The following is a 24,771-nucleotide window of genomic DNA, read 5'->3' as shown; positions in this document are numbered from 1 at the left end:
GCTCAAAATTCTTGCTGTCCCTGCGCTTGCAGCCTGGAGATGCCTCAGGTTAGCAAGGGGTCCTTGCAAAGCTTGTGGTGTCCCCAGAGCATTTTGGTTTATCCCAAAGTGATGGCTTGTGGTTGTATGTTGTGGTTCCTGCTGACCCAGCACTCTGGAGAGGTTGATTTGGGATTATCGCCTGTATCAGTGCTGCTTGGGCTGTCGTGGAGTCGTTCAAATTCTGCCCTGCCTGGCTCGGTGTGCTCAGCCCTGGGAACCTGGGACCAGGCACCAGCAAAAGTGTGTAGGAGGAAAACTCGGTGTGCCCCCAGGAATAGAGTAGGTGATTAAAGGTGTTTTCTGCCCTTGTCTGAGCTCAGCAGTTTAGGTTAAAACAATGTGTAGGGGTGTACATAAGACTGACGTCTGTGCACCGTTTACGTCTCCTTTCTGACTTAATCTGTGGCTCCTGCAGTTAAAATTAATAAGGCTTTTGTTTTATAAAAGGTAAAGTTTATAGGGAGAGATTGTATCTTTACCAGATCAATGGCAAAAATAGAGCCAGGCCTTTGCTGGGTCAGTGGAGCTGGGAGCGGCTGCCTCGCTGCTCCCAGGCTCGGGAAGGGAAGGACTGACCCACCCCAGAGGTGCTGGATCAGTGCAGTCCTCCAGGGGCAGGGGAAATCAGGGTTTACCCCATCTTCTACCTGCCTCAGAAGAAAGGCTGCTGGCAGGCAGGCTGGTGTCAGACCAGCCAGAGGCACCGGTCCCTTCAGGTTTGGTGATCCAGGTTTGGAGGGGAAAGGTGTGAGCCTGGGCTGGCAGTCTGAGCTGTCGGGTGGAAAATAGCATCACTCAATTTCAAGTATCATGATTTCAATTTTTTTTTTTTCTTTAGTGGATACACATGTCCGTAGGAAAAGGCTTGATGAGTTCTACCACCTTTGCAGTGTTCTTTATTGGAACAATAAACCCTGATGTCTCAGGGGACAGACATAGCTCAGCTGTGCCATTTTGGCATGCACTCTCCCAGCCTGGCAGCTTTCTGAGGCTCTACTTGGACTCTGGGTACAGCAGAGGGGCCCATTTCTACCTCCTGCAGCCCAGGAGTCCTGCTCTCAAAGCTCCCTCAATCATAAAGTGGTTCATGGAGAGCTGCAGGCATCCAGAAACCTGTGTTGGGGCCCCACTGCTACATGCACTGGGGCTGTCTGGATGCTGGGCTGTGCTCACAGCCTCAAAGCATGCACAGGCTTGAGGGTGCAGCGCAAGCATCCCTTCAGGGCATGGGACATCAAATTGGCCATGGCATTGAATTGATTTCTGTGTCACAGGGCACAGAAGGTCCCTTCAGGAGTGCAGTGTTACAGTGAAAATCAATAAATAACTTTGTGTACAAAAATGTTCATATATAAAAAAAAACCATTATGTATTAAAAAAAGAAAAAAGAAAAACAAATCTTTTTATCATTCCCCAGCCTGTATTGCCCATGCAATCTTTATGGTTCTTGAACCCTGTTTCAGGAAAATCGGGGAAAAAAAGTGTGTTTAGAGCAATCCCGTATCAGGGCCAGCCCAGGACCACATGCACAGCTCTCCGGTAGAGACGACCTGCCCCTCGGAAAGCGGAGGCTGCAGTGAGCAAACCCACTCGGCAGCAGTGATGCCTCCCTGGAGAGGAAGGAAAACAGCAGGAGCTGATACAGGGAAGGGTCAAGAGGGCAATACAGAGAGGAAAGATTAAAATGTTTCCCAAAGCCTTTGGTGGTCACCGGTTTGTTTTTCACATCTCTGCAGGGGAGTGATTTCCAACTGGCCATACCAGAAGTTGAAGTTGTTTCCATTTCTTTGCCTTCCACGCCTGCGTTAGCCCCTCGTACCCATGGGGTCTCTGTGTGCAGGCAGGCATTGACTGTCCAAGGGTGCCAAGCGCCCGCTGGAGACTACATCAGTGGCATGCAGTGAACAGGCTTTTAAGAAGAAAAGCGAGTCTCTGCATGAACTAAGGGTAATTACCATGATCCTACTCTGGACACCTTCCTTTTTTTATCTTTTTTCTTTTAAGCTTTAAGAACTTCAGACACACACATGCACATCCACACACAAGTAGCAAAAATAAAATCTGGACTATGTTTGGATGGTCTTCACTGACGGTTCATAAATGCCCCAACACTGCAAGGGGACATGATTGAGGCAGTGCTGGGGATCCCTCGGGACATCTGGGCAGTCTCCCAGGCCTGGGGTAGGAAAAAGGTGGACTTGGTTGAGGAGGATCTCATCTTCCTTGAGAGAGAGTTCTTCAGGACATGATGTAGACCTCCAGCAAACTGGCCACTGCATGCATTCGGTAGAAGATCCCAAAGGGCAGGCAAATGTCCACAATGGCTGGCCACATGGAATCACCATAGAAGTTCAGTTCTGTGTCATTGTCAAACTGAGGCCGGGCACCAAACGCTGGCATGATCCAGAGCTGTTTGAGGAAATGGGAGAATAACATTGCAGTAAGAAAGGTGTGCGGTACAGTGAGCACTTGCAATCATAGCTACCAAGAGATGGGAAAAGAGCGACCTTCTGAGCATGGGACCTATGCCAGAAGCCTGTGTTTACATTAAGATCAAGTATGATCTGGTGTTGTACCCTAAGCCCAGTTTTGATTCATGCTCAGAGACAGGCTTGTACCAAGTGCTGAAGCACTCGCCAGGGGAAGAACTTGAGCATGTTGTGTGGTAGCATGAACCTGGCCTGTTCAAACTCTTTGGATGGAGCAAGCATGGGTAGGGCTGAGTTGGCAGCAGCTTGGTCTCCCCAGGCTCAGTTGTGTACATTTTGCTCAGAAACCCAGCCAGCATGCGTAGCTGGTTGCATGGGGGTTGTCAGCTCATTCTCTGTAAGCTTATGCGTAAAATCAGTTTGAGGACATGATGTGACTGACTAGCTGGGGATTTGGAGTTTCTCTAGAGATATAAGATGTGCTTGGCTTCTTTGGAGGTGCAGCTGTAACCCTACGTCTCTTTTGCAGGGAACTGCATTCCCCTGGTTGCTCATAAAAGTGGAAATCCCAACTGAAGTTGTCAGTGACGAGTTTCTCCTCGCAGCAACTGGGATTAGCGTTTGGGCTCCCAGGCCATGGGTTTTGAGGAGACATGCTGCCATTTCTCAAGAAAACACAGACTTCACCCCAGGTATTTGTCACTTCATGTTCTTTCTTTGGGGGTGTAAGGAAATGGTTTAATGTATTTTATTGCTTTTAATAAGCTATCCTATATATCTGCTAATACCCAATAAAAATACTGAAACTGATTCTTCTCTTGTATCCACCAATTTTATTGTCTGATGTTCTGGTGATAAGTGACAGGTCTATTGGCATAGCCTAAAATGTCTTAACTCCAGGGCAGTTGCTCTTGCTTTTAAGTGACAAGGGAATCACAGCTCTCCACACATACAAATATAAGTGTGCTCTCTGTATAGCGGAGGCACAGAAAGGACTGTTTTTGCATGGGCATCCTTTCCTTCACAGACACTTCTCCATTATGCTTGCTTCCCTCTACCCCACCCTGACAAACTCTTCTCTCTGCATGTACTCACTATGATATTGCTCAGCAGGAGGAACATGGAGATCTCCCTTAAGAACTTCCTCCTCCAGTTCATCTTCTTGGGGGTGGTGAGGGACCGCACGAGGTCAGAAGGATGGATGGCTTCAGTGCCAGAGGCAGTGCTAGGGGCCAAGGTGCTGCCACTGTCGGGCACACGGAGGGACACTGCATTGATGTTGACAAAGGTGAGTCCATAGAGATCCTTCTGGTGAGAATCGTGCTTGTGGTCTTCTTTGGGGGGCTGCCGATGAAGGCCTTCAATAATGAAGATGTTCTGGAAGGTGTGCTGAGCAATCATTAGGAGGGCATACGTGAGGTTGAGTGCGCTGATAGCATCCCTTGGTGTGCTGGCTACAATGGCCACAATGGAGTAGTAAGAAATAGCATACTGGCCCAAGGCTGCACCCATCAGCAGCGCCACGTCCAGGGTCCTGGTTGGGTTCTTGTGCCGATCCATGTCTCTCTTGTCAAACCGGTAGATGACAGAGCCACCAATGCAGACAAGAGACATCAGGCCCAGACAAACAATATTGAAGATGTAGTACATGGTGAGTGCTTGGCTCTTCTTGCTAGATTCAGTGCTGGAATTTACCTGCACCTCATAAAGAATAAGGACTCCCAAACCACTCACCAGAATGATAAGGCCCAACACAATGCCTACAAAGAAGGTCCTTCGGAAGAGCCTGAACTTCAGGCGGTGAATGTGGTGGGAGTGGTGGTCTATGAAGCGTCCAACGTTCTTCCACATGACATAGACCATGGCAGAAGCAAAGAGACTGTACTCAATGTTAAAGGGGTACAGCCAGAAGTAGCCGTTCTTGAAGATCTGGCAGATTTGGCTGTTGCAATTGCATTCTTCAGCTGAGCTACTTCTCATTCCCACTGAAGCAAGATAAAAACACATAGATACAGTGGTATTAAAACAAGGAGCCAGCACTTGTTAGCAGCCCTAAAGAACTGTATACTTAGGGTCAGTGAAAAACAAGACCAAGGACAGAAGAATACGTGACCACTTTGAAAACAAGGACACTTCAACCTCAGCTTTTTGGTGCTTCTTCCTGAAGAAGTTAGGTGGCAGGTTAAATCTCTCTTTTTCCTTCTCTTCTTCATTCCCATCCCATTTGTACAGGGCCTTCCACCTTTCTGACTCCTCTGTGATACAGGTTAAGAAATGAATATTAAGACAGGCTTTTAACATACCTGTTCTGTTAAAGGAACCTTCAGGTCTAGATAGGCCTTCTGAAAAGGGATAAAACCTGACTTGCAGAACAATTTCTGCCTCGTGGGCTCCCTCCCTGGACCAGATGGCTTCACAAATGGGCAGATTACCTTTCAGGAGCCATCTGAAGATTTCCTCTGTCACATTCTTCTTCAACTTTGAATGTGCTTTGTGAACAGACTCATCTGTCACCGCTGACATCCACACCGCTAAGTTTGTAGTTAGTGTTAGCATCAAGCCACACCTGCAGAAGAAGGAGAGGGTTCGTGAGATTAAAGCAATGGCTCTAGGCTATGTTGCTCCCATCCATGTTATAGATATGCACATGCTCAGAGGGACACTGGGAGCTGCCTGAAGTGGTGCAAGGACTCTAGTGGTCAAGGCTAGAAATCCTGACCCTTACTTTGCTGTTCTTGCTCTCTTCCTACTTTTTGTCCATGCTCATGAGAATTAGCAAAGCCTGATTCCTGCTGTTGGTTTTGGAAGAGCTTCTCAATAGTGAATAGGTCTGGATTCTTCTCCAGTAGATCCAGTCTTGCAAAAGTGGACAAGATCTTGTTTTAGCCTACTGCATTGTTGTCATCCCCAGGGAAGCAAAAGTCAGCTATGAATCATTTTATTTAATGCTAATTATTTATTTAATACTAATCTGCTTTGAGTAATGCTTGTATTCTTGAATTTAATCCCAACCCTGCTAGATCCACAGGTCATGAATCTCAACTGCTTGAGCTGGGATCTAAGGCTAGCTGGAGACTGAGCAAGTTTAGTTTTGGCCAGCTTTAAGGGAGATGAGGTTATATCTTTGTTGCATCTTGGCTGCGTGAGAGAGTGCAGTGGGTTTGTGGTGGCCCAGGTAATCTGGGCCAGTGGGATTCAAAGAGCAGCAGTGCTCACCTGGTAACATTCAGGTGTATGTGGACGCAGTCTTTTGCAGAGATCCACAGGAAGTATGTCTGGCAGGGGCAAGAAAAGAAGTTGTTATTTCCAGCAAAGCAAGAAGGCAAATCACATCATTCTGAAGTAGGGATCTCCCTGCTCAGCAGAGAGCAAGCTGGAGCCTCTTTCGCTTTGGTCCATCTGGGCCCAGCCTACTCGCCCATAATCCTGGCCATTTGCTGGATGTGGTCTGTTCTTTCTTTGCTTCTCCTGCCCTGTCCCACTGCCATTGCTCTGCCCATGGCCAACCCCTGTTCCTGTCTAAACTGTCCTATCTGACCTCTTCCCTGCTTGGTGTTGTCCCAGAGCAGGTGGTCCTCTGTGTAGGACTTCAAAAACTGCAAGGCAGTGCCTGCCCTGACTGTCCTCCTCCCTTCCTGTTCTTCATGGGAAAGAAGACCTGGCTGGATGGGGGCTGCTTAGAGTTTGTGACAAGCCATCCTGGCATAAGCCAAAATGTCACAGGATGGGAACAAGTTTAAATCAATGCCTTAAAGTGAGTTGCCACAGCTGGAAGTTGTCGTGGTTGGAGTGGGGGCTGAGTTAAGCCATTTGCATTTTCTTCAGGGGGAGCTGAACTGTCCATGAGATCAGAGCTCCTTCTGCTGGTGGCTCTGTCTCTCTACCCCTCCCCGAGACAGAGCACAACCATCTTACCTGGACGACCACGAATATTGCTTGCACAATGGGGTAGATTATTTTGATTGCAGACAGGCAGCTGTAGAAGCTTGAGTAATAACCTATTTTGAACACATCCATGACAAGGCTGAAAATGGCAAATAGGATCAGGCCTCCTGTTGAGGAACCAAAATATCTGAGGTTGGACAGATGTATGCACATGTGGGCTCATGCAGATAGATGAGAGGAAGAAGAAGAACTATTGCCATGGAGAGGCTTTGCTTCTACCTCTGTTTTTCCTCTCCCAGCACCCAAATTATCTTGGCACCAACAGAACCATACAATAATATTGGCTGGAAACCCTGTACTCTGACTAGGGCTAAGAGGTCTTGAAAGAGCAATGGCAAGGCTGGGAAGGAACCTGGTGTAAAGTATCAAGAGGCCTTGCGGATAAAGGGAGACCTGGCAGTGAAACCAGTGGAGGGACTAGGAGCTAACCTTCTGAAGCAGGGCATGGTGCCATGCCCCAGCATAGGAGGAGGAGACTGTGTCACAGATGGTTGCTGTTTCCCTTGTAATAACTGATGCCCCCATGAACTCTCCACCCTGCATCTCACCTCCAGCCCTAGCCCTTTGAGAGTTCCTACCTCTCAGCCAGATGGGCCCAGCGTGGGAATCTTTGCAGAGAATGGCATCTGGGCACCGGGAGGTGCCGACGAGGTAGAATATGATCCATATGATGACTATCAGCATCATGACAGTTAGCAGGAAGAAGACATCGTAATCATGCACAGCAATCTTCTCAAAAGCCCCACTGCTCACCAGCGTGCAGGCCAGCAGGGCTAAGTGCACGGCCAGCAGGATGGAGAACATGCGGCCGCCCTTTTTCCACACTTCCTTGGAGGCAGGAGTGGAGGGGGACTGATGAGGCTGGTGGCTGAAGGACGCTATCTGGCTCGAAGCCAGGCTGGCTTTGTCATCCTTGTGTCCGCAGCCCATGCTGGAGTTGGGCTGTCTGATCTCGCTGTCCTTCCGCACGGGCTCTTCGGTCATGGTTCAGCTAATGCCTTAGCTGGGGGTTAACGCTGTTGGGAGGAGAGCCCCATGAATGAGAGGCGTCACTTCATTTTGAATAGTCCAGGGCTGGACCAAAGCAGGACATATGATGAGGAGGAAAGGACATATCAGAGGAATGGGGAAGGCTAAGACAAGGAGTGCAAAAAGAGGGATGAGCTCATTTTCAACCTTTCTCTTCCTGGTTCCCTGAAGGCTGTGTTCTTGCTTAAGACACTTTTGCCTGGGGAGATCCCAGGTCAGTTTAACAAAGCATGCCTAATTTGTCACACAATGTTTAGGTGTTTATTGATGCAAGGTATTGGAAAAGCACCAGAAAAGCACACACAGGATCAAATATCCTGGGGCAAACGGCCAATGTGGTTTGATTTCTAAATGTCAACCACGAAACATTCTGAGAAAATGTCATACTTCCTGGCTGAGGAACAGGCCACCAAAAGGTAAGAAAGCCCTGGGAGTCTTTGGAACATCACGTCATGGTTTATACCAGTCCCTGCAAGAAGGATATGAGCTATTTCCGCCATCAGTCCCTCTAAAGCCCTTTGCCTGTGCCAAGCTTGGGACTTCATTGATTCTCAATGAAAGCCTGAAACAAAGCAAATTAACTATTCAAACAAAGCCTACCTGTTTTGCTGCCTGGAATCCAAATCTCTGCTCTTGCCAGGCTGTCGGAGAAGTTTCCCCGTTGCTGCAGCTTGGTCAGCCAAACAATTTATACCTGTTGGGATGTCTCTGTGATTTATACCATGTCTGGAGCTGACAGCAGTGCTTCATGGGCTTCTCAGAGAAAGTCATGTGATCCATTTTGTGCAATAGCTGATTTTGGGGAAGCAGGAGAGAGATGAGGAGATAAGGGTTATTTACCCAGGGAGGGCGCGAGATGACAACACTGCCAAGCATGGCACGGACCGCTCAGTTGCAGGGTCACAGTCACCATAGAGCAAAGCCACCCCATCAAACCCATCTACCTGCAGGCACGAGATACCTTCCCTTGAGAGAAGATGGCTTAGGTGATGAACTTGGGCTGATGATTTTGGGCTTGGTTTCCTGGTTAACTGAGCACAGTAAATATTGTGCCTCACCCTGTTCTATTCCCATCAGTAGGCTCTATGCCTGGAATGTTTCTGAGGAAAAGGAAGAAATTTGCATTTGTATCTATTCAGTGCCAAGGGCAGCTCAATTTTTTCCCACCCATGGTGCCAACAATGAGAAAGGTTTAGTACTAGAACGGGGCAGGATTTTGGGACTGGAATCCATGTTCCCCTTTGCTGATGCACAGATTTTGACTTTTCAGGGTGGTATCACCTTTTTCTGGCTCTCAGAAGCTTAACTCTCTCCTCCCAAGGAGAAAGAAGCCATGTTACAAACCACTGTACAGGTGGGATTCAAGCATTTGCCAGGCGAGGGGAGAGCTTTTGCTCAAGATCTCTTTTATCCCAGCTGTTATATTTTGGTGGGGGAGATAGGGGGACCCAGGGCAGTTCTGAGTGGATGGGAACAAGACTTATTCCTTCATGAGGACACCCTTTTGGAGATGTCCCTGCTGGTTGCCTCCTCCGGGGCAAGCACAGAGATGGGGCAGTTTGCTGTACATTTAGAATCGTAGAATCATAGAATCGTTAAGGTTGGAAAAGACCTCTAAGATCATCGAGTCCCACCATCAACCCAACACCACCATGCCCACTAAACCATGTCCCTAAACACCTCATCTACACGTCTTTTAAATTCTTCCAGGGATGGGGACTCAACCACTTCCCTGGGCAGCCTGTTCCAAGGCTTGACCACTCTTTCAGTAAAGAAATTTCTCCTAATGTCCAGTCTAAACCTCCCTTGGCACAACTTGAAGCCATTTCCTCTCGTCCTATCACTGTTACTTGGGAGAAGAGACCAACACCCACCTCGCTACAACCTCCTTTCAGGTAGTTGTAGAGCGCGATGAAGTCTCCCCTCAGCCTCCTCTTCTCCAGACTAAACAGTCCCAGTTCCCTCAGCCGCTCCTCATAAGACTTGTGCTCCAGGCCCTTCACCAGCTTCATTGCCCTCCTCTGGACACGCTCCAGCACCTCCATGTCCTTCTTGTAGTGAGGGGCCCAAAACTAACACAGTATTCAAGGTGCAGCCTCACCAGTGCCGAGTACAGGGGCACGATCACTTCCCTACTCCTGCTGGCCACACTATTTCTGACACAGGCCAGGATGCCATTGGCCTTCTTGGCCACCTGGGCACACTGCTGGCTCATGTTCAGCCGGCTGTCAACCAGCACCCCCAGGTCCTTTTCCTCTGGGCAGCTTTCCAGCCACTCTTCCCCAAGCCTGTAGCTTTGCATGGGGTTGTTGTGGCCGAAGTGCAGGACCCGGCACTTGGCCTTGTTGAACCTCATACAGTTGGCCTCGGCCCATCGATCCAGCCTGTCCAGGTCCCTCTGCAGAGCCTTCCTACCCTCCAGCAGATCAACACTCCCGCCCAACTTGGTGTCGTCTGCAAACTTACTGAGGGAGCACTCGATCCCCTCATCCAGATCATTGATAAAGATATTGAACAGGACCGGCCCCAAAACTGAGCCCTGGGGAACACCGCTCGTGACCGGCCGCCAACTGGATTTAACTCCGTTCACCACAAGTCTCTGGGCTCGGCCGTCCAGCCAGTTTTTTACCCAGCGAAGAGTGTAACAACTGTCTAAGCCGAGAGTCGCCAGCTTTTCTAGTAGAATGCTAGAATTTCTCAGTCCCATTCCTGCCTGCTCACCACTATGCTCCTTCTTGCAGCATCAAACTGAACTACATGGGATGGTGAAGGAGAGCTGAGGATCTACTCTGCAGTGCAGGGAGACCTTCATGTGTCTTTCCTGCGCTGCCACCAGCCGGCTGCCATAAGCAATACTGGATCTGCCTTGCCTGGCCTCTGCTGATCCTTAGGCATTCTGCTTTGGGGTGAGTGGTTGATCTTTTCTCAGTCTGTAGCCTTTCCCAGGGGAAAAGACTCCCATGCAGTAAATCTGAGCCGATAATGGTGATGTTTTGCAGAGGCCAGAGGTTCAGAGTTCCCCTGGGCTAAATACACTGATTTATCCTCACTCTTTTGTCCTTAACAGCCAGCAACAGAGGAAGGAGCATTTACTACCTTGAGCAATGCTCCTAGTCCCCCCTCGGGAGCCACCGTACAGCATAACAATCTTAATTAGTAATAATACAAGAATCATTAAATAACCTCGGTAATGAATTGCAGACGTTACTATGCTGCTTTTCACCTTGAAGGATCCCAGTGCCAAATACCTTAATATACAGTACATCCTATCAGGACTCACCCAGGGACGCTGAGCGGGTGAGGCCAAGTCTGCCGATATGAGCAAACCATGCGGGGAGTGGACCCTCCCCCTGGTGGCAAGCACACACTTACAGGTGTCCCTGGGCAGCAGTGACTCCGTGTCGGTCACCCAGGGGTTAATCACTGCAGCTTGTGTGGGTGCACCTGGGACTGCTTTAAGGCCACCCTGCTGTCTTGGGGCATTTTCTTGCTTACAAAAATAAGCTGTGTTTCTCCCTGTTTTTCCTCCTCTCTGCTCATTACTTTCCAGCCCTCTCTGCTGCTGTCTTTCAGTCTTTTCCTGTTTTTCCACTCTTTTCCTCCTTTCTCACCCATCTGCTGGGTCTGTCTTTCCCCTCTCCAAAAACCGTCTGCCTTGTGGCTGCGCTGTCCCAGGGCCATGGTAGCAACCCTGGAGGTAGGACCCCTACACCTTGGGGTCCAGCCCTAGAGATCTCCATCGCCAGAGCCAGGACACAAAAGGCAAAACGCACAAGCAAGGAACAGGAAATTCCTCCTCTGTGACAGCATGTCCCAAGGAATACGATTCACCGTTGGGCGCAATAGGCTGTGACAGGCACGTGCTTTGGTCAATGTCCAGGTTCGGCTCCATCTCTCCTGACAGCAGAGGGTGCTCGGGGTCTGGGAATCCTTTGCTGGAGGCATTGCTTGAGGCCATCCGGCTCCCCACAGGGCTCATCGCAGCCAGAAATTCTGTCAGCATAAAAGACAGTGGAGGCCAGACACTGCCCCTCATGCACATCATGGTAGAAGTACTGAGCCACAGACAGAAGCGGGTTTGGTTTTGGGGATTTTTTGGTCTCTGAAGAGAGAGAGGGGGTGAGGAAAGGAATTTTTCCAGCCTGTGTGAGTTATGACAGATTTGGATTATCACAGATTCCCATTGTGCGGTTTGTTGTGTGATTCCCTAGAAAGCAGAGTCCTGTAGGCACAGGCAGGGTAGTAGGGGCACAGGGATAGTGACTGGGCCTGCTGTTGTCTTCCTAGTGACACTAGGGATATTTATATATTTCTTTTTTTTTTTAACCAGGAAAAGCTGAGCTGTGAACACTCCTGGTGTTGCTATGAAATCGGGGAAGTCACCAAACTGCTCTAGGCTGTCTCTGCACGGAGCAGGAGCGTCCCTGCAGGTCCCTGCTGCTGCCCCGCTCTGATGGGGCTGCGAGCGGAGGCAGCGGGGCTCGCGCTTCGTCAATCCATGCTTCCTCCTGCGGCTCTGCCCTGGGGTCTGCTGGTCCTCACTCAAGATGGGGTGGCTACAGCAAGGGGCAGGCAGGGGTATCAGGCAGGTTATGGCCCCTTAGCCTTTCTGGCAATCTGCTCTGCTTAGGGGACATGTAGACCCTGGTGAGCTCTCACTGCGTGACCCTGTGTCCACAGCGCTTGGCTGAGCCCAACGCAGCGAGGCTGCTTAATTGGAGCTTTTAATGTGCCATGGAGCTGGTGCATGAAAGGTTTGTTGCGAGGAGCTGTCAGGGCCAGAGGATGCTTAGGACCCAGGGGAAGCGCTGGAGAGCCTAGCTGGCTGGGCTTGGAGAAGCTCCTGCCTCCCCAGCCAGGCCTTCTCAGGTGTCCTGGTACGGCAGTGCTCTGCGAGGCGAGCTGGGCGCTCCTGGCAGCTCCCCCTTCCCCACATCCATGCCCATCCTCTGAGCCCCCCTGGGCACCCATGCACTGGCCCAGGGACCACTCCACACCATGAATGACCAGTACCACCGAGCAGCCCGGGACGGCTACCTGGACCTCCTGAAGGAAGCCACCAAGAAGGACCTGAACTCACCGGATGAGGATGGCATGACTCCGACCCTATGGGCTGCCTACCACGGCAACCTGGATGCCCTGCGCCTCATTGTCAGCAGAGGGTGAGTGTTGGCGAATGCATGGTGCTGGTCCCGGGAGACAGAGTAGCTCGGAGCCCATCTTTCCTCCTTCCCTGCTCACAGGTCAGCGTAGGTGCAGGTGCCCCACAAAATGATGGCTTCTGTCCTAACAACCCCCCCCATCCTCCCCTCTGTGGTTTTTCTCTCCTTGTGGTGCTTTGAGTCTAATCCAATGCTCCTGATAACCGCTCTCTGTTTTCCCAGCTCCTCTGACCCTATAACCACCCTGTGACTTTGCTCCTGCCCCAAACCCCACTTGCAGCTCCCCAGGTGGGGCTGGGTGCAAATACTTTTGCAGCCAGGTCCTGTAAAGACAGGCAGAGCTGAAGTGTAGCACATTGGGTCACTGCCATGAAAAAAGCCCTTTTAAATGAGGGGGCAGGGAAAATAACTGCTCCTTCTGTCCCAAGAAATGCTCGAATAGGGAGTGGGTGCAGTGCCAGCTGGCAGTAGGTGACACTTCTCTGTTTTATCCAAAGCGAAGTCTGAATATGTGACCTCTAGGCAGCCTGTCGTGCACTTAGAGCCCAGGAAATTCAGGAGCAGGTTCCCCAAAAGCAGGTTTCTTTAAGCCCAGTCTCCCCTGTGGGGGCTGCTTGATGCTGATATATCTCTTGGTCCCTCACCCTAGTCTGCCAAATCTGAGGGTCTCTGGCTCCGTAAGCATGGATGTGGTGGAGAGAGGGAGTGGGATTGACGGGTCTTGTCAGGCTAGGGGGCTTTACATCTTGGTGTTGGGGGAACCATACGAGAAGGTCTGAACTAAGGCAAGAGCTGCCATACCTAGTTCCTTCCTGAGCAGTACATGGCTCTCCTGTTCTTACCAACCTCCCGAAGGAGCATGTCCCAGTGCTTCCTTCCCACTCCAATTGCTTTTCTGGGCACCTCATCTAAAGGCATTCAAGGTGGCGTGGCCTTTGCCTTGTGCCGAGAGATTGGTGGTGCTGCTGGTTTTGATTTATTTCTTTCTAATATTGAAGAATAGTGCTGGGGATGGCAGCCTGGATGTACATCGTGCCTCCTTGGAAGGGCTTTGCTGCTCCACATTGCGTCGGGGCTTGTATGGGCTGTCAGGGATTTTCTGCATCCGCCCTAGGCTGTGTTTGCAGCTCTCGTACCCCATCAGCCGTGTCTCCGCTGTGCCTGTTCCTGGGCTCCCAGCATTTCCTGATATGGGTCTGTCCATACAAAACCTTCAGCCGGCTCCCCTGGCCCCAGCCACGGTACTTACAGGCAGAGCTCTCACACACATTGCTGTCCTTCCATTGTAAAACATTTTCTTTTCAGATCCTGGGATCAGAAAGGCTGAGTACACAGTCACTTTGAAAAGTCCTTGAGTGCCTGGCACAATAGGAGTGCGCTCAGGAAAAGATGATTTCAGAGTCCGGAGGGGAGAGAGCAAGACATTGCTCTGAGTGGTGCATTCCCGAGATGCTCGTGGGCTGAGAGCCCTGTGATGCTTCCCTGGGTAGGGGCTGTGTGACTTACTGTGTACCTCCCAGGAGAGACTGTGCCCAGCAGAAACCTGCTCTGAGCTTCTGCCGGGAGGGGAGTTGCCACCCAGGGCCAGAGAGACAAGGGCAGGAGCTCTGGTTATGAGACCCCGAAGTTAGAAATCGTTCCAAAGACCCTTTGATGGCCAAAAAGTCAGTCTGAAAGGCCCATGCCCTGGGGCATTCATCCATGGCATGGGCCTTTCAGACTGACTTTATATCTCTCTATATCGTTATATCTCCTTATATTGCCCGCCTCCATCACAGGACACCCCACAGCACCGCTGTCTGCCCTGCCGATACATGCATCCAAGCCAGCAGTTTCTGCCTCTCTACAAAGCCCAAGGGCTGCTTTTCCATGGAGGGACTCCTTTTATAAATCCATATTGGATTAAAAGGTCCTCGTGGGCTCAATCATGAGTGCAGCTTGGCTGCTGTTTAATTAACAGCCTAATGTACATTTGTTCCTGACAGGGAAAATAGCCTGGTAAAAGCCCAGTGCCCTTTATGTGATGGATGGTGGAGCAAAGTGTGTGTCTGTGGGGCTGCAGGATGCGTTTACATCCATGCATTCATCTCCTTGTGTCAGATCCTTGCCCAGGATCATGCAGAGATCAGCGAAGCCTCCTTGCCCTGCCGCTCAGCTCAGTGTGGAGGCAGGCACGCCTCTGCTCCCTGGAGCTGGCTTTGGGTCTGCGAGAGGCAGGAAAGCCCCAGCCTGGGGACAGGGCTGACAGAGAGGGGCAATCATGGAGGACCCAGGACAGCCCGTGGGCAGACCCTGTAATTTTCTGCTAGTGCTTAGGATGATGTGCAACGGTATTTAAGTCTTGTTCAGAGATGAAACTTAATTCTGTGTTGGATATGTTACTATTACACCTGCACTATAACAATTGGGAGGCAAGAGGGAGGACCCCTGAGTGTCCTAAACGGTCAGGGCATTTCTCTCTGGCCTCTGCTGTCAAAATATTCCTCCTTTGGCATGGAGAGCCCTGCACTGCGAGGCAGGAGAGTGTGGGACCATGGCATGGAGCAGTGCCTGGGGAGTGGAGGCTTCGGGGCTGAGCTGGCTCTGTGCAGGGATGGGGTGGGAGGCAGCATCAGGGTCTGAGGCGTCTGGTTAGCCTCCAACTGCGTTGCAGGGCGATTCCAAGGCACAAGGGGTGATGGGGGAGTCTTGGAGCGGCAAGAAACACTGAATCCTCCTTGCCAGTGCTGGGCAGTGGTACTGGTGCCCAGACAAGCTGGGAGACTGAGTGCTGGGACCAGGCTGTTACAACACGTCCTAGCAAGGCCAGCCAGAGGTACCTTGAGAAAGCAGGGCTGTGCCGAGCAGCGTGGCAAGGGAGGGGGGCTGCTGGGGCAAAAATCACGGCTCTGATCGTTGTGCCCATTGCAGGCCAGACTGATGGACACTTGGGATTATCATCAGTGAAGGAGCGTCATTCATACGCCTGTGTATTCAGCAGATTGTGGTGTAGTGCTGAAATGGCAGGGGCAAAAGAAAGTATAATAAATCCCTTGGGGGATCCTTGAGGAAGGTTCGTCGTCTCAATTCACACAGAAGGGGTAAAGAAGCAGGCTTATTGCTCTGTCCGTAACAGCCCGTGATATGTCTGTGCCTCTGTGCCACCTTTGCATGGGGATGGAAAGAGGGTTTGTGACAGAGGGATCAGCAGTGGCTCATCCTTCTTGTTTGCAACATAAAAAGCCTTTTTCTTCCTCCTGGCTGGGCTCCAGTGAGGGAAGCAAACTCAATTAACATGATGGCTGGGAAAAGGCAGGCTAACTGGCATTTAGTATTGCAGCTTTTCAGAGGCAGTAATTCTTCAGCGTGGTTCGTTATGAACTGCTGTGGCAGTGGCGGGCATCAGTCCAGCTCCAGTTAACCATGGGTCTGGGGGCCTCGGCTGGGAACAGCCAGGACTTTCTTGCCTTGGAGTGGACCACAGGAGAGGTGAGGATGTGTCTTTCTGCTAGACAAGTCCGCAGTCAGCTTTGTCACCCAGTGTTTCTTTGCAGAGGCGTGCCTCAGTTTCCCTTCTCACAAAAATAGGGGTCACGGATGCTTTGGATGTTAATGGCAAAGGGGTGCGAGTGGCTCAGCAGTGGGTTGGAGGGGACAAGATGGCTCTTGACATCAGCCAGGCTGCTTGAGGGAGTCACATCACCCTGGCTGGGGCAGGGTTGCAGTGGAGGTTGCAGCAAGGCACATGAAGGTGATGTGCATCCTCTGCACGCCACAGGGCTAATGGCCACGTGGGTGCCAGGAGCAGTGTGGCCATGTTGGTGAGGACCTTCCCCTGGGTGATGACCTGCCGGGAAGGTGAAGGAGCAGGGTGGAGCACTGTCGCAGCTTCGTCGCTTCCGGCACCTGAGCGGGCTGCTTGGAGTCAGCGTGAGATCTGGTCATGGTGAAGTCCTGAGCTGGTAGATGTGCCCCTAGGCACTATCACAGTACAGCCAGCATTAATAATCACCAGTAACAATAATTGCTAGCCTAGCTTTTTGCTGGTACAAGAGGCAGAGAGCCCTGAGATGAACCTCACCTACAGCATTTGTGCTGGATTTTTGGGGATCTGAACTTGGAGAAAAGCGGAATCCTTGACCTACCACCACTTGGACAAAGCTTGGGATACAGGACCCAAGGCTCTGCTCTGGGTCTAAAAACTCATCTTTTCTACTCATTTCTAGGTTTGCTTGGGTCATTGCCCTGACTGGCTATGCTGAAGCTGGTGAGTTTTTTTCCTCAAGCCATAAATGATTTTTTCCTCTTCCTATGTCCAAAAATGTTTTATGGGAGCCAGAGATACTCGGCACCCAGCCAGCTCCCAGTCTGAGGGCCTGATCATTCACGCATACCCATGAGCCAGGGGGTGAGCCAGCCCATTGCTATCAGAGGAACTTCACACGTGCAGCCAGGGAAGGACATATGTAAGTGCCGCTGGATTCCCAGGCTAATTGGGATCCTATGGGAGAAGTGGAGGGGAAAAACCAGCAGGAAGGGAGTGAGTGTGCGTGTCACGGTGCAAACGCAGTGACTCAGGAGATGCACACGTCCACCTAAGGGGCTCAATTAACAGTGTTTTTAATAATTATTATTACAGGAGTTGACTCAGCAGTCAAAAACGCTTTGAAGTTGAGAAGTGCTGCACTTCACACCTGTTATTAAAATATGTTCCTACTTAGTGGACCCTGCAGTCAGCATCTCCTCGTGTGCAGCGCCCTGGAGGTGAAGTTTTGCTCGGACAGACACCTGCCAGAGGGAGGGCCTCATGTTTATTATCTGTGCTAGATCAAACACTTCTACTTTGCAAGTTGCCATTCTTCTTTCCTTCTGATGCATTTTTAGTGCCTGCGGCAGACATTTATAGGGCAAAGAGATCTAATTTTGCTCTATACTTTTGTTTTCTAGACAGTGGAAATGTCCATGGAAAGCTGGTTTTGATGCTCTTTCCCCTCACTTATTCTCTGAGGTGGTACAAAGCATGAGGAAAGTAGACCTTCAAATACGAAGCCCCAAGACCTCCCTGGCTTTGCTTTTTGCCACCTGAACCAGACAGACATGAGAATGGGCTCCGAGATGTACTTTATGGATCGAGCATCCATACGTTGGGCTTGAGGAGCAAGATTGTTTCTGGTGAATCTGCTGCTAAATCACTGCCCAAATCATGAGTCCACATACATGTTGGGACCCTCATAGTGCCCTGGCTCATCTGCCCGCACATGTCAGGCACACATGTGCCCTTCAGAGCACATGTAAAGAAACGAACAAGTCTTCACGCACTGGAGTCCCACCGCCAGCGCCGGCAGTTCCAATTTCACTGGCTCTTTAATCCAGCTCCATCAATAATTTACTCCTCTCTTGCAATTCATCAAATATTTATCCTCACCATGAATTTCCCAGCCTGGACATGTCACTACGAGGATAGAGACGAGGGCTGGGGAGTTACCACTCCTGGAAACTCGGCATTGCCAGAGTACCGGCACCTTCCTCCTCTCCTTTTGCTGGCTTTAAGGCTTCTCAGTCCTGTGATCTCCTGCCCTTCTCCTCCCTAGCACCCATCTTTGAAGCCTTTCTGTGCTTCTGTGGGAGATGTTAAAGGCTCTGGATACAGAAGTCCTGCAGTTTTTGTGGGTCTTTTTGATCCTTACACAGTTTTGAGCCTTTTGACTAACTCTTGCTGAATTTGCCAGCAGGCTCAAGGTTGTAGTTACTAAGTTTCTACAAGTTTTGTGAAAATACGTGTGTAGTGGAGAGCAACTGCTGATGCTCCCACAAGGGGAAAGCTGAGAGGACCTCATAGTGGCTCTTGGGGAATACATCTGGGAAGTTCATGCTCTAGGTCTGAATAATCTCCAGTTTAACCTCTGGACACTGTCTTTATTGCTTCTGCCTTTTGCAGAATCATTTCCCTTCAGTATTACATAGCTGAGATGTCGGCAAAGCCTGTGGATTGCAAACTAGACATCACACCAGCCGGGTGGCTCTGCTCTGGCTCTGCTGTTCCCTGAACAGCGGTGTCCAGAGTGGGCAGCAGGGAGCCTGCCTGCGGTGTGGGAGGGTGAGTGTGCTGGATGAGGCTGTTACTGGGTCTTGTGCATGGGCGCTAGTGATGAAGATGCAAAGCTGGCAGGGGAAAGAAGTCCCTCAGCTCCTGTGATCTCTGAGCTCTTTCTCTGAAGTAGTTTTCAGACTTTTTCAAGTGAGACAAGCACAGAGCATGTGGGATTTGGGAGACGGTTCAGGGCTCTGCTGCTCCCAGCTCTTGTCAACACAGGTCCTAAAGCAGCAATGAATAAAGTAACGCGGGCTGAAGGTCCTAAAGCATCAAGGAGTAAAGTAGTGTGGGTTGAAGGTCTCAAGTGTGCATTCGCCTTCCTAGTGTCACCAAAGCTTGGAGCTGGGGCCCTCGTGGCAGAGGGACAGCGCTCAGTTCTTCTAGAGTTCATTGAAAGGGTGGTGTGGAAACGGGCAGGAGCAAGCTGTGCTGAGCCAGAACTCTGCCAGAGCTCTCCTGCCCACGGGGAGTTGTTCTTGAGGGTGGTGGAGCCGCACAGCCTTAATAAAAGGCTTTGCCTTATCCATGTGCATGAAGGGAGAGCGCCTTGTTGACAGATACTGCTGCTGGCTGCATATCATTAGCACACACGCTCGGGCGAAGGCTGGTGCCAGCAGGGGTGTGAACTATCTCTTGTTTCAGCAGATCATAAATACAGAGGAATGTCAGGAGGACAGAATTCCCTTCAGTCCTACGTTTGTGTCCATCTCGTCTTGGGAGGCAGGAGATGTGGGCAAGCGGTTGTGCCCCATCAGCAGCTTGCTGTGGTAGGGTCCGGCACGGTGTGAGAAGAGATGCTAATGGCATTAGTTGAGTGTCCAGCTCTTGAGGAGTGCAGAAACCTAATCTCCACTTTCTCTGAAACTGGATTCTCAGGATGTGCTAATACCAATGTGCTTCAAGTCATGCAATCGAAACCAAGCGTGGTACAGCAAAAACCCCCACAAAACCCAACCCTAAGGCCAATGCCAGCAACTTTGCTCTTATTCTCTACTGACTAGGTGCCCTCTTGTGCCCCAAATTCCCCCAGACACCAATGAAGGAGGGTGGGAAGGTGCAGCAGCTGGTGGGTTTCAGAACCAATGCTGAGGATGGCCATTTCATTGTGGTGGGAACACATAGTGTCCCACACAGGATGTGGTGTATGGAGAGGTATTTTGGGATGTCTCTCCACGGAATCTGAATGAAGCCAAGATTTGAAGATTGAATCTGACTAGCATTTAATAGGATGCTTAAATTTTGAAATTTTATAACAAGCTGAGCTAGAATCAGCTCCATGTCTCAGTTCTGGGCTATTCAGAAACCGGCTTGAGTCCCTCCAAAACTCAGTTTGATGCAGGAACATTGTCTCCTGAGAGCTAAATTCAAGTCACGGGAATAATCAGAAACTTGCGAGTCAGGCATGTGATTCCATATCAGTGGTACACCCCTCTAAAAGACTCCCTTAAAATTAAGCTGTTGGGTCTGGAGGCATGTAGCTTCATATTTTGAGGAGGCAACAGTTCATGGTGCTGATTTGCCCCTGTACAACTGGGAATATCTCAGTAGAGTCTGCCAGCCATGCCTGTGTGCTAACTTGTTATTTTTCTTGCTGTCTAGGGGCGATCCAGACAAATGTGACATCTGGGGGAACACCCCTCTCCACCTGGCAGCAGCCAACGGCCACCTGAACTGCCTTTCCTTCCTCATCTCTTTTGGGGCCAACATCTGGTGCCTGGACAATGACTACCACACCCCGCTGGACATGGCAGCCATGAAGGGGCACATGGAGTGTGTGCGATACCTGGACTCTATTGCTGCCAAGCAGAGCAGCCTCAACCCCAAGCTGGTGAGCAAACTGAAGGACAAGGCCTTTCGGGACGCAGAGCGGAGGATTAAGGACTGTGTAAAGCTGCAGAAGAAGCACCACGAAAGGATGGAGAAACGGTACAGAAAGGAGATGTCAGATAATTCGGATACCATGAGCTTCTCCAGCTATTCGAGTAGCACCTTAAGCAAGAAGTTCCAACACATGTCTATGGTGACTTCCCTGCCATACTCACAAGCCACCATCCATGGCACAGCCAAGGGAAAGACGAAAATACAAAAGAAGCTAGAGAAGAAGAAGCAGGTGGACGGGACGTTCAAGATCTATGAGGATGGGAGGAAAAGCGTGCGGTCTCTGTCTGGTCTGCAGCTGGGGAATGACGTTATGTTTGTGAAGCAGGGCACATACGCCAGTCCCAAGGAGTGGACTCGGCGTAATATCAGAGACATGTTCCTCACGGATGAAGACACTGTCTCCCGTGCCATAAGTGACCCCGGCTTGCACATGGACTCGGCCCACTCAGAAGTCAGCACCGACTCTGGCCACGACTCCTTGTTCAACCGCCCCGGACTGGGCACCATGGTGTTCCGGCGCAACTACGTCAGCAGCGGGCTTTTTGGGATTGGCCGGGAGGATGCTGGCACGCTGGGTGAAGATGACACAGATGGGGTAGGTGTCAAACTGTGGAGCCGCCTGCAGCGCTTGCCAAGTCTCAACGATAGCATTGGCAGTGCCAACAGCCTGCAGGAGAGGAACGCAGAGGAGCTACCCTGGGACGAGGTGGAGCTGGGCTTAGATGATGATGACGAACCAGACACCAGCCCCTTGGAGACTTTTCTGGCTTCCCTGCACATGTTTGAGTTCATCTCCATCTTGAAGAAGGAAAAGATTGACTTGGAGGCCCTCATGCTATGTTCAGACAATGACCTGAAGAGTATCAATATCCCGTTGGGCCCCAGGAAAAAGATTGTGGATGCCATCCAGAGGAGACGGCAAATTCTGGAGAAGCCACATGTCATTGTAGACACTGAACTGTAAGTAGGAGATGGGGCCTCTGAGCGATTAAAACCTTCAGCAGGTGGAGATGTGGATAATGTAAGGTCTTGTTTTCAACCCATTTGGAAGAGTAGGAGTCCAGGTAACCTCAGTGCTTCTGTGTGTGGGCAAATTCCTGTTCGTGTGGAAACGATGAGAGTTCAGAGAGGTGGCAATAATGTTAGTTCATTACTCAACAGCCCTAATGTGGCTGGGCAGGACGTGAAGCCTTTGTTTTGTTTCATAACCTATATGAATGCAGGCTGCGCTGTGGTCTGATTCTTCTGAGTCCCTGTAGCTGGGATTTTCAACCACACTCAGGCTTGTCTTGACTCTTCACCTTTTGAAGGCGTTAGGAAATCAACCGCAGTTCCCGGTGGGAGCAGGCTGACAGCAGGGCCCAGTGGCATTGGGAATCCTTCCCCAAATGCTTGAGATCTTACTCAGACCTTTGAAGATTGCATATCTGGGTTGGAGTTGTTGCTGTTTTGGTTGGTTTGGTTCGAAAGACTGCGTGCCTGCCATAGAGGTGAAGGGAAGGCATCAGTGTGGGTCTCCCCACTGTCACATCTGTGGACACCCCAATCCACTGTGTTGTTCGGGCTTCCCAGCCTTCAAATATCTGTGTGTTTCTTGCTGGTTTTACAGGCTTTCTATACAGCTCAGTCTTGGATCCCCAGGGTGCTGATAGATTTTTCTTTTTCCCTTTGCAGATAAGAGCAGCATCATTTTATTTTATTTTATTTTTTTAATGAACGAGAAACAAACCCAGTTCTAAGTTGCCAGAAAACACAAGCCAGAGACTCTCTTCCTGGGGCAGCTGAAAGCTACAGCCATCCCCACCAGTCCCTCTGGACTGCCCTTCTGCTCCATTGCTCTTCTCCCTGTCTGTGCAATGATCCCAGGTGGTACCTGCTATGGAGGAATGACTGCTGAGATCGGACCAGGCGACTCCAACCTGCCAACCTCGAAGGGATGACGATTGCCTGCTCACTGGAGGAACAGGTGTGCTGCACGGCCAGCTAGGACGCTGTGCCATCATGGGCTGAGGGACCACACGAAGTCATGAATGGAAGTAGCTATGTGATGGTATTTTCAAAGGGACGCAAAATAAATAATTACACCCATTCTTTCTTGAGCAAGTGGTTGATTTGGGGTTTGGGCTGGAGCAGCAGAGAAATGGGGAGTCCTGGTCTCTCCTGGTTCTTGGCTGCTTGGGTACAGTGTTTGATGCTGTGTTTTTAGAAGGGAGTTTTGATTACTGTGGTTTGGGGCTGTTCAGTTTGAGATATGCCAGCCCTGACTTCAGCCAACAGGTGCTCAGCATGTCCGTGAGTCCAGTCTGCACTGTCTTGAGTGACACAATCCAAAATGAAGACGGTAGTTCGAACATGTTGGTAGTTGCCTTCCAGTGGTCAAATGGCTTTCACATGGAAGCAGTGTTTCTGCCCCATCTCTCCATAGCACTGAGCTGTATAAGCAGTATGTGTGTGAAGAACCTTGACTTTCACCTCCAGGAGCTTTCCAGGACCAAGCGCAGCACTGGGCTGCAGCACAGAGCCTCTTCCAAACATCCCTGCATCAGTGCTCAAAACGCAGCTCTGAACTGTTTTGCACACACCCATCCATCTCTCGCTGACCATTGCACTTGCTTTCCGAGCCCTCAGCTCCCAGCTCCACTGCACCATTTTACATACATGATCTATGGGCAGCTCCTGGGTGGCAGGAGTGTTTCTAGCGTGCAAGAGCAGGATGGGGACCTGGGCAGTAACATATCCTAATGGGAGAGAGTCAACAGCCCCTTGCCATGGGGTGCTGGCAACGTGCCTGTTCAGGCTGTGATGCAAACTACCAGATCACAGAAATGCCACGTGTTACTGGTACTGCTTATCCAGCCTTATCTCAAGGATGCAAATGATAAGGAATGACCTGAGCACAGTGACTCCTGGCAATCTGTATGTGCTCACCCTGGGTCTGGCGGGGATCTGGACCACGCTTATCCCTTTGGAGCTGTGGAGGCTGTGGTTTTGCTGTTTGGAGGATGGGGATTTGTTTGGTGTGAAGCTGTGCTGTTCCCTGCCTGTGCGTGCCCTGAGGGGGGGTGTGTGTGTGTAGGGGAGGAGAAATACTCTTTGCAAACAACAAATAGTCTTTGCAAGGTGGCTCTGTCCTTCTGCCCACCAAGTGGCTGAAGCCCTGCCAGGAGCGGAGTGGGGTCTCTAGTCCCAGCCTCATGCCACTGCACACAGAGATGCTCTGGTATCAGCTGAACAGCACTGCTGCAAGAAAGGTCCAAGATCTTTCTGCAGCGATGCAAACTGAGAAGGAGCTTTTTTAAAGTGTTTTTTAGCACTAAAACTGCTTTTATATTTGAAATTACAAGTTCTGCATAACTCTTGGCTTGATTTCCAGGCAAAAGGGCGAGCGATCAGACATGCTGAGTCAGCAAGTTCTCAGTGAAGGCTGCGTGGCACTGGGGCCCCAGTACTGTTTTCTTTGGTCCCTTTCCAAAGCCTGAGGCTGCTGTCCCAGCAGGGAGAACTGTGGTTGGGCTCACTAATGACACAGCTCCCTCTGCCGGGACCGGGCCTGGGAGAGCAGGATGGGACCCACTGCCTGCTGGGGCTGTAAGGCAGCAGGGATGCGGCGTGGCACGGGGACGGCCACCAAGTCCTGCTGTGAGCAGGACCGTAACAGTTTTCAGGTGAGGTTACAGTAGCTAAATTCACCCCCTTCCCCATGCACATATGTGATTTCATCCAAGCTCTCTGCCCTGGGCACATCAGTCCCTCCTGCCGCTCTGGATAACTGGCAGAGTGCCAGCTGCCCACCATGAACCAGCTCCCAGCTGCAATTCTCCCAGGGATGAATCGTGCCTTCGGGTTTGTGCCAGACATGGGAGAGGACCGATTCACCCTGGTTTGCATCACTGTCACTCCAGTACAATGGGGACCAATTTACCCAGCGGATGACAGGGAGAAAAGGATCTATTGGCTTGGCACCTACCGGAGCCTTTTGCAGGCTGGGCACCAGGATGCGATGGGTATTTGGGGGCTGCCAGGCAGCTGGGGTTTGCACACTCCTAACTGCCTTTTTGCTTAAGAGCACCCAAGCAGTTGCTGATGTTGGGCTGATGCTCACAGAGATCCCTTCTCCTAACTTGTCTTTCCTCCAAAGAGCTGGTGAAGAGGTTTGGTGACGTGACGGTACCCAAGTGCCATGGGACAAATCCCTGCAAAGCTAAGACCA

The 24,771-nt window shown here is 50.7% G+C and overlaps 2 protein-coding genes across 4 annotated transcripts; one reads left to right on the top strand and one right to left on the bottom strand.

The window, feature by feature from the left end:
* Positions 1–2,280: 2,280 nt before the first annotated feature.
* Positions 2,281–9,660, bottom strand: OTOP2 (otopetrin 2). The gene is made up of 7 exons (XM_075169712.1): positions 9,637–9,660; positions 6,995–7,277; positions 6,387–6,523; positions 5,688–5,746; positions 4,904–5,037; positions 3,567–4,456; positions 2,281–2,451 (listed from the first exon to the last, which is right to left on the bottom strand). The coding sequence occupies exons 1-7, from the start codon at positions 9,658–9,660 to the stop codon at positions 2,281–2,283; spliced, it is 1,698 nt and encodes a 565-aa protein (XP_075025813.1).
* Positions 3,001–22,648, top strand: USH1G (USH1 protein network component sans). 3 transcript variants are annotated; one of them, XM_075169715.1, is made up of 6 exons: positions 3,001–3,163; positions 3,585–3,759; positions 10,187–10,351; positions 11,776–12,607; positions 20,280–21,521; positions 22,236–22,648. In XM_075169715.1, the coding sequence occupies exons 4-6, from the start codon at positions 12,444–12,446 to the stop codon at positions 22,237–22,239; spliced, it is 1,410 nt and encodes a 469-aa protein (XP_075025816.1). In that variant the 5' UTR covers positions 3,001–3,163; positions 3,585–3,759; positions 10,187–10,351; positions 11,776–12,443; the 3' UTR covers positions 22,240–22,648. The 3 variants fall into 3 exon arrangements, with proteins under 3 accessions (XP_075025816.1, XP_075025814.1, XP_075025817.1); XM_075169713.1 differs by lacking the exons at positions 3,001–3,163; positions 3,585–3,759; positions 10,187–10,351 and having other exon boundaries at positions 11,529–12,607; XM_075169716.1 differs by lacking the exons at positions 3,001–3,163; positions 3,585–3,759; positions 10,187–10,351; positions 22,236–22,648 and having other exon boundaries at positions 11,529–12,607; positions 20,280–21,525.
* The last annotated feature ends 2,123 nt before the right edge of the window (positions 22,649–24,771 follow it).

The sequence above is a fragment of the Calonectris borealis genome, chromosome 20 (genome assembly GCF_964195595.1).
Source record: "Calonectris borealis chromosome 20, bCalBor7.hap1.2, whole genome shotgun sequence".
Taxonomy (NCBI): Eukaryota; Metazoa; Chordata; class Aves; order Procellariiformes; family Procellariidae; genus Calonectris; species Calonectris borealis.
The sequence above is the reverse complement of the archived record's forward strand: the minus strand, read 5'-3'. Positions and strand labels throughout refer to the sequence as shown.